The 12,246-nt window shown below is 38.4% G+C and overlaps 2 protein-coding genes and 2 long non-coding RNA genes across 4 annotated transcripts; 1 reads left to right on the forward strand and 3 right to left on the reverse strand.

Moving 5' to 3' along the window:
• The first annotated feature begins 207 nt into the window (after positions 1 to 207).
• Positions 208 to 866, forward strand: LOC147522724 (uncharacterized). The gene is made up of 3 exons (XR_015195522.1): positions 208 to 425; positions 590 to 660; positions 750 to 866. It is a non-coding gene; the product is annotated as an uncharacterized LOC147522724 (long non-coding RNA).
• A 2,791-nt stretch (positions 867 to 3,657) lies between these two features.
• Positions 3,658 to 4,185, reverse strand: LOC147522725 (uncharacterized). The gene is made up of 2 exons (XR_015195523.1): positions 4,139 to 4,185; positions 3,658 to 4,030 (listed from the first exon to the last, which is right to left on the reverse strand). It is a non-coding gene; the product is annotated as an uncharacterized LOC147522725 (long non-coding RNA).
• Positions 4,186 to 4,335: 150 nt separating this feature from the next.
• On the reverse strand, positions 4,336 to 6,565 carry LOC147522726 (uncharacterized). Its single transcript, XM_086557489.1, has 5 exons — positions 6,419 to 6,565; positions 5,062 to 5,115; positions 4,808 to 4,927; positions 4,677 to 4,720; positions 4,336 to 4,580 (listed from the first exon to the last, which is right to left on the reverse strand). Exons 1-5 carry the CDS (start codon positions 6,563 to 6,565, stop codon positions 4,373 to 4,375), a joined length of 573 nt encoding a protein of 190 aa, XP_086413615.1. The 3' UTR covers positions 4,336 to 4,372.
• A 715-nt stretch (positions 6,566 to 7,280) lies between these two features.
• On the reverse strand, positions 7,281 to 10,307 carry LOC147522727 (F-box/kelch-repeat protein At1g57790-like). The gene has a single exon (XM_086560559.1). The coding sequence runs from the start codon at positions 8,405 to 8,407 to the stop codon at positions 7,448 to 7,450; it is 960 nt and encodes a 319-aa protein (XP_086416685.1). The 5' UTR covers positions 8,408 to 10,307; the 3' UTR covers positions 7,281 to 7,447.
• Positions 10,308 to 12,246: the final 1,939 nt, after the last annotated feature.

Here is a 12,246-nt window from a genome sequence, read left to right on the forward strand (position 1 = left end):
TCTATATTTGGATTGATATTCTAACAATATATAAATTTCACCAAACACAAAAATAGTTAATTTGACATTTAGCATCAGGTGAACACCTACCTAATAAACGATATTACAAAAATAATATATATATATATATATATATATATATATATATATATATCGGTTTGTCTAGGGTGCCACTCTTATAGTGCCACCCTTATCTAACACTTCTCCTGCACCGTCAGATCTCAAGATGAGATCATCAGATCTAATTATGATAAAAATGCGAAATTTCAAATTATTTCGGAAACCTAAAAACAAAAAAATGCGAAATTTTTGATTATCTCTCATGGTCTTCTTCTCCACTCTAGAAATTTTCGAATCTACAAAAACTGAACCATCTCCAGAAATTCAACCCCTATTCAAGTGTCGATGAAGAAGGATTCAAACAGGTACGGTTTCTCTCTCGATCTATTTTTTCTCTATCTCTCTCTTGAATTTCGAAGCCTTTTAAATTAAAACATCTCTCTAAATTAATTATTTATTTATTTCACACAAATTCCACTCCCATTACTTATTTCTATTCAGAATTTTAAGTTCCAAATCTTGTTTACAGGCCTACTTGATTAGATAATGAGCGAAGGCAGGCGGATGACATATGAAGAACTGTGCAATGTTGTTCTTCCGGTATGTGTATGTTCTTCACTTCTGCTAAGAACTCAATTTACTCTGTTTTACATTTTATATACTAATTTTCCAATATTTCGCTGTTGTAGCACTGGAATAACTTGAGAAAACACAATGGAGAGCGTTATGCATATTCAAGTCATTCGCAAGCTGTTCTTGATTGTTTGCGAAACAGAAATGAATAGGCTCAGCTGGTTGATCGTGGTCCCAAGGTATACAAACGAAAATCAATGTGAAACTTTCTATTTCTTTGGTGTTCAATGAAAAGTTATTTCTTTCGAAAGATATGGCCTGCAGTCAATAGTAATAGAATAGTGGTATTCCTAGTAGACAATTAACTATTAGAGCATAAACAATTGACTTCCCGATCAATTAAAAGCAAGAGGCCAACAAGTAACACCGAGATATTTATATATCCTAATATGTTATGGTACAAGTTCTTTCTAAGCATGAAAATCCGTTAGAAAAATTGTTGAATGGTGTACTGTATTTTTCAGACGAATGGTGGAAGGAAGAAACGCATAAAGCTAACTCCGAGTCACCTCTAGTTGAAACAGAGGAGATTGAATATGCCAAGGGAGAACCACAAAGGAGCTAGAAAGTAAAATTGTTGGGTCACCATTGAGAAGACTTCCCTAAAGGCAAGAGGAAAGCTTGAAAGCAATCGATTGGCACCGCAAGGAAAAGGAGTAAGAGAGGCCGGAAGGGGCTTAAAAGCAAATGCTGTTACGGATGATGATCTGGAGTCATTTTCCCATTCAAGTGACAATGATATCTTCAGTGAGGACAGTCAGGGTGCTAGTACACGTCCGCGTGGCAGCGGAAGCTTCTAGTAGTTCAGATGAAGCAGGATCCAAGTAGGTTTTTGATAAGCAGGGTGCTAGTACACTCAATCGGAATGTTAATATTTAAGTTGTTGTTGGTCTGTCTTCTCTTAGCGGTTTTGTGTATTATCAAGTGGCTGGTTAAGGTGTTATTGGCTTAAGTTGCTTTGGATGTCGTGTGGCGTTGTCGATGATGAGTTATCCTAAGTTGCTTTGGATGTAGCTTCACAATAATTGCTTTGGATTACAGTTATGTGCAAAATTTACGCTTATGTTTTTTCAGTAGGAAGGTCTTCTTGCATTGGTACAATGGCGAAGGAATGAATGAGATGGAATTTATCGAGGCTGAAGTATCAACAATATCAAGATGCGATTGTTGAAGAAGAAGTAGATTATGAAGACGATCGCTTAAAGTTTTTCATGAAAAATTGTGCTCAAATTCCAATTGTGCTTGATTATAAATAAGGTTGATGAGTGAAGTTTTTCATGTATTTGTCTTGTGGTCGTACTTATTTATACTCAGGAGTGAGAAATAGAAATTTCATATATTATGAATTTCATGTATCAACTGTGTGCCTTTCAGTATAAAACTATAAGCGGTACCGAACTATAAGTGGCTTATTTAGTTATTTTCACTCTTTTGGCTTGTCTTGGTATTTGTGAGGCAACTCAAATTTTCTCGGGCAAAGTTGTGAGGCAAAAGGAATCAAAGAGTGTATAAATTGGTTCTAGCTATTGCTATCGCACCTTGAATCCTACCCTCGCTATTAATTACACTCCCTTCCACAAGACTTGGCATCCCCTGGGAATAAATCGTTCAACATGATCAGAAAACAAAGTTCTCTTAACTATTTTAACTAACAAAATGCAAATAACAATCATAGCTAAGTCAAATATTTTGCAAAATGGAAGAAACCGAAAAACTAATTGACCTTGGGGATAACTTATTTTCCCTTGAATGGATTCCAATAATTTGATTGCTCAATGTATGTTACAAAACTATCAAACACCTTCAACAATCAAATGTGTCTGTTTGGACTTTGTCCCAAACGGTGTGGCCATGCCGTTTGGCCTTAGTACCAAACGGTGTGGCCATGCAGTTTGGGACTAAGTCCAAACGGCGGTGTATGCCGCTTGGCCTTAGTACCAAACGGTGTGGCCATGCAGTTTGGGACTAAGTCCAACGGTGTGGCCATGCCGCTTTGGGACAAAGTCCAAACAGACACGCCATTTTTTGCAAGTTCAAATCCAAACGATATATGGCCACACCGTTTGGACTTAGTCCCAAACGGCATGGCCACACCGTTTGGTACTAAGGCCAAACGGTGTGGCCATGCGTTTTGGGACTAAGTCCAAACGGGTGTGGCCATGCCGTTTGGGACAAAAAATCAAACAGAACCGCCGCCATTTTTTGCAAGTTCAAAGTCCAAACGGCATGGCCACACCGTTTGGCCTTAGTCGCAAAACGGTTTGGCCATGCCGCTTTGGACTTTGAACTTGCAAAAATGGCGTCGTTTGTTTGACTTTGTCCCAAACGACATAGCCACACCGCTTGGACTTAGTCCCAACGGCATACCACACCGCTTGGCCTTAGTACCAAACGGTGTGGCCATGCCGTTTGGGACTAAGTCCAAACGGTGTGGCCATATCGTTTGGGATTAAGTCCAAACGGTGTGGGCGGAAAGGACCAACGGGTAAAGAAAACTGAAGGGGAAGTGAAGAAATTGTACAATTTGTGAATATCCAAGATAAATATTGTCAACTAAGTTGGTCTCAAACGAAGTGTGCATATGGATTGTAAAAAATACGTGTTTTCAACAGTCGAACTTGGCAAAATGCAATTTTTGAGCATGGTTTCTCTCATCTCAGTATCTCTCGAGTTTCAATCAAACGAAACATATAAAATGGCAGTTCCCCCACGGAACTATATTCCTACAAATCGAACACATCCTAAGATTATTCAATTCTGGACTTGGCGCTCAATGGGCATTCATGTACATCCTTCAAATTTTTATTACACGCACTATTTGGTAGTTGCGAAGTGTACACTGGAATCACAATCCTCTCAGGAACGTAAGTGGCCATCAATGACATTATATCAGCTCGTCGGCAGTGCAGTTCAATTTGTATTTGCTTGGCTTAATGCGAACCGAAGAGCTTTAAGTTGACTAAATTTAAGTTAAGAATTATGGTTAGCTACTATATCACAATAGACAAATGTCATGTTAAAATCACCATTACATCCCAAAATGCGCAGTCCGTTTCAATATGCTCGGAGACAGAATGCTCCAATAGAATACATAATATGTCCGGAGACAGAATGCTTCAATAGAATACATAGTATGCCCGGGGATAGAATGCTTCAATAGAGTACATAAACAACTGCGTCCTCAAATCCAAACCAATTTATTTTTCAAAGCTGAACAAAGGTAGGTACAAATCTCCAACAAATGCACCCTAGTTACATTGATTTAGTCAGCTGCCTGAAAAGCTCTTGCAAAGACCTCAGGGGGTTGGCCGCCACTGAGCTTGTTTTTTCCATTGATCTGTCAGAAGAATCGTCTTAGTAAGGCAAAAAAAAAATCCATAATATCAACAGAAGGAAAATTTTCTTTTACTTCTTAGTGAGAATAATGATGAGATGGAGCACATACCACATAGTATGGAACGCACTATGTGGTCGGAGTACTTCTCAAGTTCAAATAAACCTTCGGATAACCACCAAGAAGAATGTCAGTTTTAAAAAGAAAATAATAAGTGTAAATATAAGAAAAAACCTATTTGTTTATGGAGAATAGACCTCTTGGACTCCCTTATTAGGGTCATCAAGAAACTCCGCTGTTCCTTCTATTCCAACCTTTTTAGCGGCTTACAAGAAACTCCCTGCATCAGTTACAAAGAGTCACACTGTTAATATTTCTAAAATAAAAACTGCAAACCATTGTCGGGCTATGATCACAGAATGAGCACTTGTCTCCTATATACTTCCCCTGGGTGAAATAGCCGAGGTGCAACTCCTCCACAAGAGCATTTTGCTTATCGTAACCCTGATGCCCTGCAAATGTTATGAGTCTGTGGTTATCTAAAGTGTTTCCCCTACATATTTAAGCATATCGGTCAATGTTAATTTAGCAACAGTTTCTTGATTCATCTATTTGTAACGATTGGAATTAAAGTTTGATTCAAGCTTACGTGAGCCCATCCACATCGTAGTCAAGACCATGACCACGGAACACCTACATGATTCAAAACCTCATTAACACCAAATGCATTGGACCAAAGAAACACACAGTATATATAGATAAAAAGAACGGAAGAAAAACCTTAGCCATTCGAGCTTTTATTCTTTCAGATTGAGGTCCAAATTTCTCCCTGTAATGAACTTTCTTAACAACACCTTCTTTTGGAGCTGAAGGATTCAGGAAATAAGGGTGCCACCTGACCTGTAAAATATAGTCTCGTTATCTGTAGAAATGTAATTAACCTGTAAAATATAGTCTAGTTATCCATTGAAATGTAACTAAGTAAAATAGCAAAGATTACAACAATGAGATCGGCAAAGTGAAGGGAAGGAAACCTCAAAATCAAACTGATCATTTGATGAGGCTATAGCCTTGTCTAGATTCTGCCACTGCTAGTAAGCTAATGAACAAAGAGGACTTTATCAGCAGCATAAGGCACTACACAAGTGTGAAGGAGGTCGCAAAGGACATGTACCAAGGGAGAAAGAATATATCAGTTACTGACTAAATAGTTAACTGGACGCTTTGGCTAAAATCGGATTGAGTGTTCAAATTTATACATTAAAGGAAATTAAATGAATGAAATGCGAAACTAAATTATGGTTCACAACTTTACATATTCATCATGATACAACATAAAAATAGAAGGAATTGAACCCTTAATGTGGACTTTGAACTTGCAAAAAATATGGCGTGTCCCTCGTTCAACATATTGATAAGTAGAAAACTAGTAGCATTTGCAGTGGATTGCAGAACACCAAGCACTATGTGAAACTGAAATATTAGATCTAAACAACCCATAAACTACTAAGATTAGATCAGATCAAAGCATGATTATCATAAAAATGAAACAAACAATAATAATAAATCTTATGAAAATAAAAGAGTGAAAGAGATTTATTCTATGTAAAAACGTTAGCATGCACCATGATTTTGGGTTATTTGATTTTAGGTTTCGATTTTTGAAGAGGCAAATTTGTGAATCAAACTCGAAATCAATTAAGTGAATCAATTTGTGGGTTTCGAAATTTTGGGTTTGATTTTGGATTATGAATGATAGCTATTGTTGATTTTGGGTTTCGATTTTTGAAGATTTTCTGTAGTGAGAGGAGAGAGAGAGAGAGAAAGAGAGAGAGAGAGAAGGCATTGGTTTTGCTGGAGATTGAGAAACGAAATTTGGGAGAGACACTATAATTACCATTATACCCTTTATTTCAATTAGATTTGATGATCTCGAAAACAGATCGGATCCCACGACCAGTGTGAGATAAGAGTGTCACTATAAGAGTGACACTCTTTAAAACCGTATATATATATATATATATATATATATATATATATATATATATATATATATAAGAATCTTGGTGGATTTGAACCACCATCCTTTTGAGATTCTTCTCCCAAACACTACCTTTTTGAGCTAAAGATCCATTCTTTTTATGTTAACTTCATCAAGACAATACTTAGAGTACATTTGAATCAAAAGTAATAAGAGCACTTTCTATTGTGTATAACCATTAAGTTCTTTAACATTCGTATATGAGTACATGTAATCTCAATTATTTGATGTCAATGTAACAGTGCAACATCCATGCATGTTGCAGTAGATGTGACAATACAACATCTATGTTGCTGTTGTAATTGACAATGCAATATTCATGTTGCAGTAGAGGTGACAATGCATGCAACATTCATGTTGCAGTGAGAGTTGACAGTGATTGTTGATGTAGTAGTAATAGACAGTGCAATATTTATGTTGCTTGCCAATGCAACATCCATATTGTAGTGGGAGTTGATAGTGGTTGTTGGAATAGTAATTGACTGTGCTACATCCATGTTGTAGTGGTAATTGATAGTGCAACATCCATGTTGCATATTGCAGTGGGAGTTGACAGTTGAAAACATGTAAAATCAAACAACAAGCATCAACAATTAAGTTTCATGTTCATCTGAGCAAGAAGCAAGTTCATTCAACCAAAACACAAAATAAAACTGAAATTAAACATATATATAAAGATTTTAAATTTAGTTTCTCACCTTTGTAGTAATTAGTTGTCTTTTATTTCAAGTAGATCTTGGTTTTTATTGCACAAAATCGGCAGAATCATCATTAATTTTGAATTTTGAATTTTCATGTTGCATTTTTCAGTTCAATTTGGGAGAACTAGGGTTTGTTTTTTTGTTTGTTTTCGATCTATTTAGATTTATGTTTGGGGAAGAGGGAGTGAAAGACAAATTTGTAATATTACTAAAAAATTAACCGGATGGGCTTTTGACATAATTATAAAAGTCTATGTCTTTTATCCATAATTAATATAGAACCACGGGCTTCAGGCCCAATCTCTGTTAATTTTGTTGGGATACAAAAATGTCATTAGTTAGGCCAGACAGGGCAATAAGACCTACCATAAACATGTTGGAACTTGGAAGTCGAAAAAAACCCAGCACTAGATCATCTAATGTGGTCCAACTTGGGTGAAATCTTTAGAGGGAAATTCTGAGTGTTTAAATCACAGAAATGGATTAATGCACATTGATTCCTGTTACTTATGATTATTCCAAAAGTCATTGAAAAATGCATATATTTCCTGTTTTTCCACTTGAACAGAATCATCTAGAATCCAGATAATAAAGGAATCAAAATAAAACGTAATTAGAATTTAGTATTATCGAACAAAAGTGACTGTGTGGGCAGTGTGGATCCTGGACCTCTTCTATTCATTTTTGCTGTTTACCCAGATTGAATCCAGGTGCAGTGCAAGTGTTCACATGTATTCGTCCAATCTTGACGTGAACGATTGCTCCCAAAACAACGGTAGGCGTTTGCTGATAATGAATAGAACACGCTCTCCTTTCCATGCATGGAACCTTGGGAAATATATCCTGTTCTCTGCCCCTTTCAACTTTGCAGGTAATAGACGAAGTGTGAGTAAGAAAAAGCACTTTGTCACCCAAACTATCCAATGTAATCCATTTCATCTTCAATCGATCCAACTTATAAATCCAAATAGGAATACCGCGAAAACCCACAAAAACTGATAATATCTCACCATCATACTCCACGATGAAACTCTGAATGGACCTTCGCATGGCTGAATGCATTGAAGACGGAAAAGCTTTTGGTACTTGGAGGACACTGCGTTGACATTCCTCTTCTGAATCCTTTAGATTGAAAACAGCCAAGTTTCCTTCTATGCCCAGACAATAGAAAACACCATCACAGAAAACTGGGTTGCAAGGAGAAACTGAGAACTCAGATGGTAGATCGTAAACATATTCACGCCAAGTATCTTCACCTTTACTATAGAGCGACAAAAACCTACCCGCAAACCCACATATTACACAATCTGAGGAAGTTGGAGGAGCAGAGAAGGAGATTCCCCTAAAACGGTTGAAGTCTTCAACATCAGGAACTGTGATTGTCTCCATAGTGAATGGATTGAAAAAGAAAATGTGAGTAGCTCGTGACATTAACAGCCATCCATATTTCGCAATGTGGATGACTGCACCTGCTAATTCAGGGATGTCGCTGATGTAGGTATCACCGTATATAGGGTGATGAAATGTGCATACACCCTTGTTGTCATATGGGAAGGACATCAGCCACGGTAAGTGTTGAGATTCAGGTTTAGAATGCATAAGAAGATGATTTGATCGTATAGGTGGGATCATTGACATCCAGAGTTTGCAAGAAAGGCGAAAACGAATCCAATCATCTAAGAAAAGGGATGATAAGATAATGTCTAAGAGCTCCGAAGGAATGCCTTTTTTTTTTGCTAAAAGGTAATTGTGTATATAGCAAAAAGAAAAAGATACAGTTATATCAGGTGAGAGACTCTGATAGCCCCTCCAACATTACAACGATTTAAGCAATAAATCTATAGTAGTAGGTGAAGTGTTGGTTCTCCATACTATGTAGGAAATCTGGTCTGTGAGGCCACCATTGTTGCTGCCCATTTGCTAATGTTGCTCCTCTTTTGGCACATTTATCTGCTCCGAAATTCACTTCTCTCCATGTACTAGTGAGAATGATGTTTGCTTTGGTCTTGAGTCTATTCCATTCTCGCTTTGCATCTCCAATGTACCTTGCTTTTCCGAAGGCTTGAATTGCAGACTTTCGAGTTTGATTCTACCACAATTCGATCCCACCACAACTCGATAGCCTTCTTAACACCTTCAACAATTGCAACTGTTTCACCACATAGTTGGTTGTAATCCCGAGACCTCCTATGAGTGTTCCTATCACTTGGCCTCGTGTGAATTCCGAGAGTCACTCCCGGCCGAGATCCCCCGGATTTCCCCTAGCACAACCATCCGTGTTCACCTTTAGAAAACCTTTATGGAGGAAGAGACCAATAACATTCCATAATCCTAGGTGCTCTTCTCGAGTTTATTTTGTAGGCCCGTGAGTGTGCAAAGTGGCAAGTTCTTGAGATGTGTTGTCCATAGTTCCAGCTGATTGCATGTAGGCTTCTAGAATTGCTTTTCTGATCTGTGCTCTTACATAGCTGTCCTTGACCTGCACTTCATCGTATAGTCTCTTGTTTCTTGATTTCCAAATGTGTACTAGGCACGTGATGGATGCTGTAGACCATATATCTCTTGTTAGCGGGCTTCTCTTCTTGCAAGCATTGAGAACATCATTCCTTGAGTGAATAGTTCTTTGAATATAGAAGCTCTGTTTGAGATACTCCCAATGTTTCTGTGCAAAACTACAATCAAAGAGTATATGTTCTTGAGTCTCTTCATATTGCTTGCACATGCAACAAATGGACGCCAAGCTGAATTTCCTTGCCTTTAGCTTATCATCAGTGTGCATCACTCCTCGAAAAACTTTCCATCCAATTCCTTGAACACTAGGGTGAAGCACAGACTTCCATAAGAATGAATACCGGTTCACTTTTGTTTCTTTCTTCCGGGTAGCTTCATATGCAGTAGAGACTGAAAATAGCCCATCTGTGGCTGGCATCCAGATTCGGGTATCCTCTTGTGTAGAATCAGGTTGTTGTAGTAAGTTCAAGTTCACTCCCACCCTGTTCGGAATTTCTGTGAACTCTGCGGTGAATTCCCAGTGATCATTTTTGATACATTCACTCAACTTGGAGCTGCATTGCCTCCAGAAACCGTTGTGCATAGGGATTAAATCACAGAGAGCATCTAAACCTGTCCAACTGTCTTTCCAGATGCTGATGTTTTGCCTGTGCCAATGGTCCAACTAGTATGCGTCTTGGCTTCCTCGAGTGCCCACTTCATGCCAGACCAAATGGATGATTTCTTGTACTTTGTCCATTCACCATTTCGTCCCCCATATTTCCCTCTCATAAAGCATGCCCAGTCACTGTTGTCATTTACCATACACCAAGCCATTTTTAGTAGCATCGAGAGATTTATATCTTTGAGTCTCCTTACTCCTAATCCACCTTCTTCTTTCGGCTTGCATGTCTTTTCCCAATTTAGTGTCATAAACTTCTGTTCTGAGGGGTTGCCACTCCAAATAAAATTTCTGATGATCTTTTCACACTCCTTGATTGTAGCAGTTGGCCATTTATAGATTGCCATATTATAAATAGGTATGTTATTCAACACATACTTTGCCAACACCACTCTAACTTGAAAAGATAACAATCTTTGGGTTCCTCCACCTTTGCCACCTAACCATACAAACGATAGGTTAAAATTTTCTAGTTCATTGGCTTCATAAAGCTCCTATCATTTTAAATGAAATAATTAGTATGGATCTTACGAGGCGTGGTGGAAGAGGCTGTCGCCTGTCAGCAACTAAAACCTTGTTTTCTTGTTTTTTTATTTTTATTTTTTTTATGCCTTCAGGACTTTCTCTCACTCTACTTCACTCTATGCGCACAGTTATTATTTCGTTAGACCCATTTTACAATCAGATTACAGTGGGATCACACAATACTCTTCAACTGGAATCATCTTCCACGCAACCATCTTAAATAACCCAATAAAAAATTAAACGAATTAACCGGTATGAAATATAAGATCTAGCTAATATAATGTAAAGTAAAATAAACTGACTGAGGAGGGGAGAATCACCTGTATGTTGCAGTTTGGGACAACCCAAAATGGCGTGTGCCAGTGAGGAAATTTCTTTGGACAAGGTAACGGAACTGTTGTGGTTCCATCTTCCAAGTCATATCTATCAACGCTGGTACATCCTTGACGTTGCACATATATGCAATTTCCTTTTAATCCAAAGTCAGTTGCACGGGCTGATGTGGACCTTCCGCCCAAGAAGAAGATCCGGTCGTCTATGCTTTCAACCTTCACCCATGCCATTTTAGATAAATCCAATTTAAAAACATCGAATCTCTGAGTTACATTGAGCAACAATCCAAATTTAATTAGTTTAAATTACATTAAAGATCTCTCCACAAGACTCCACCAAGTGCCAAAAACAATTCCAGGCTAGTACCGCAGAAACCTCAGGGTCCTTGATCTCATACATTTTAAAAGATAACGTATCACGAACATCAAGGATGGCCATCTTTCCTGAAAATAAGAGATGTGAGGGAGTAATATTCACGAACATCAAGGATGGCCATCTAGTTTTCTTTCCGTCCATTCAACATCACCAATCTGACAAAAGATACACGACATATTCACACTGGTAAGAAGCATTACAATAGAGTCGGGGTTGTGAGGGAGTAATATTCACATCTAATGAATATTAGACACGTGTCCAGCATAAACAGAAATACCATACCGACCTCATGTCAACGTCCTCAAAGCTCGCTTCATAAGCAGCTCACCTCATATAGGTGGTCTATTTCAGCTCGCTCCAGGATAACATAGGTCGAACAGACGATCTCACGCAGAACGCCTCGACTTATGATATCATCTCTTATCCATATGCAATCATTACCAAAGGTGTACTTTCACAAACCACTGCCGCAAGCTATTAACCACTGGCGCAAGCTACTAACCACAGCTACTTATCCCCATCATTACAGAATTCCTACCAAAGCCAACCTAACACTCATCCTTGATCTCAACCATACATCTGTACATGTCAGCACATGTGTCTCACAGGTCTTCATACTCAACGACTATAAATACCACCTACATGAACTACGTCAGACCTGATTTTTCTCTCCCCCAGAATCAAGAGAAGATACGTAGGCAGCTCACTACTTAGCGAACTCGGTCTAACCCAAATCCAATCCCCTTCTTCTTCCACCTGTATATGTAAGGGAAAAACACCCCTTTACATTGGCACCGTCTGTGGTCTCGATTTCTTGAGAAGCCATCTAACAAATCCAAACTCCAGAAACCAAAAGTCTCAAGCCCACGAAGCATGACAAGCCTCGAAGCTCAAGTCCAGAGTTTAGTCGGTCACCTAGGCACAATGAACGGGCACATTACCCTACTCCAGCGGGAAAAGTCTCCAAGTTAACAATTTTTTGTTCTAATTTCTTTTGGATATTAGTTCGATCTAGTGCAGGTCAATCAAGCTCCGATGCACGCTGGGGGCTAGCCACAACCATCTCCGGACT

This window comes from Coptis chinensis, chromosome 1 (genome assembly GCF_015680905.1).
Source record: "Coptis chinensis isolate HL-2020 chromosome 1, ASM1568090v1, whole genome shotgun sequence".
Taxonomy (NCBI): Eukaryota; Viridiplantae; Streptophyta; class Magnoliopsida; order Ranunculales; family Ranunculaceae; genus Coptis; species Coptis chinensis.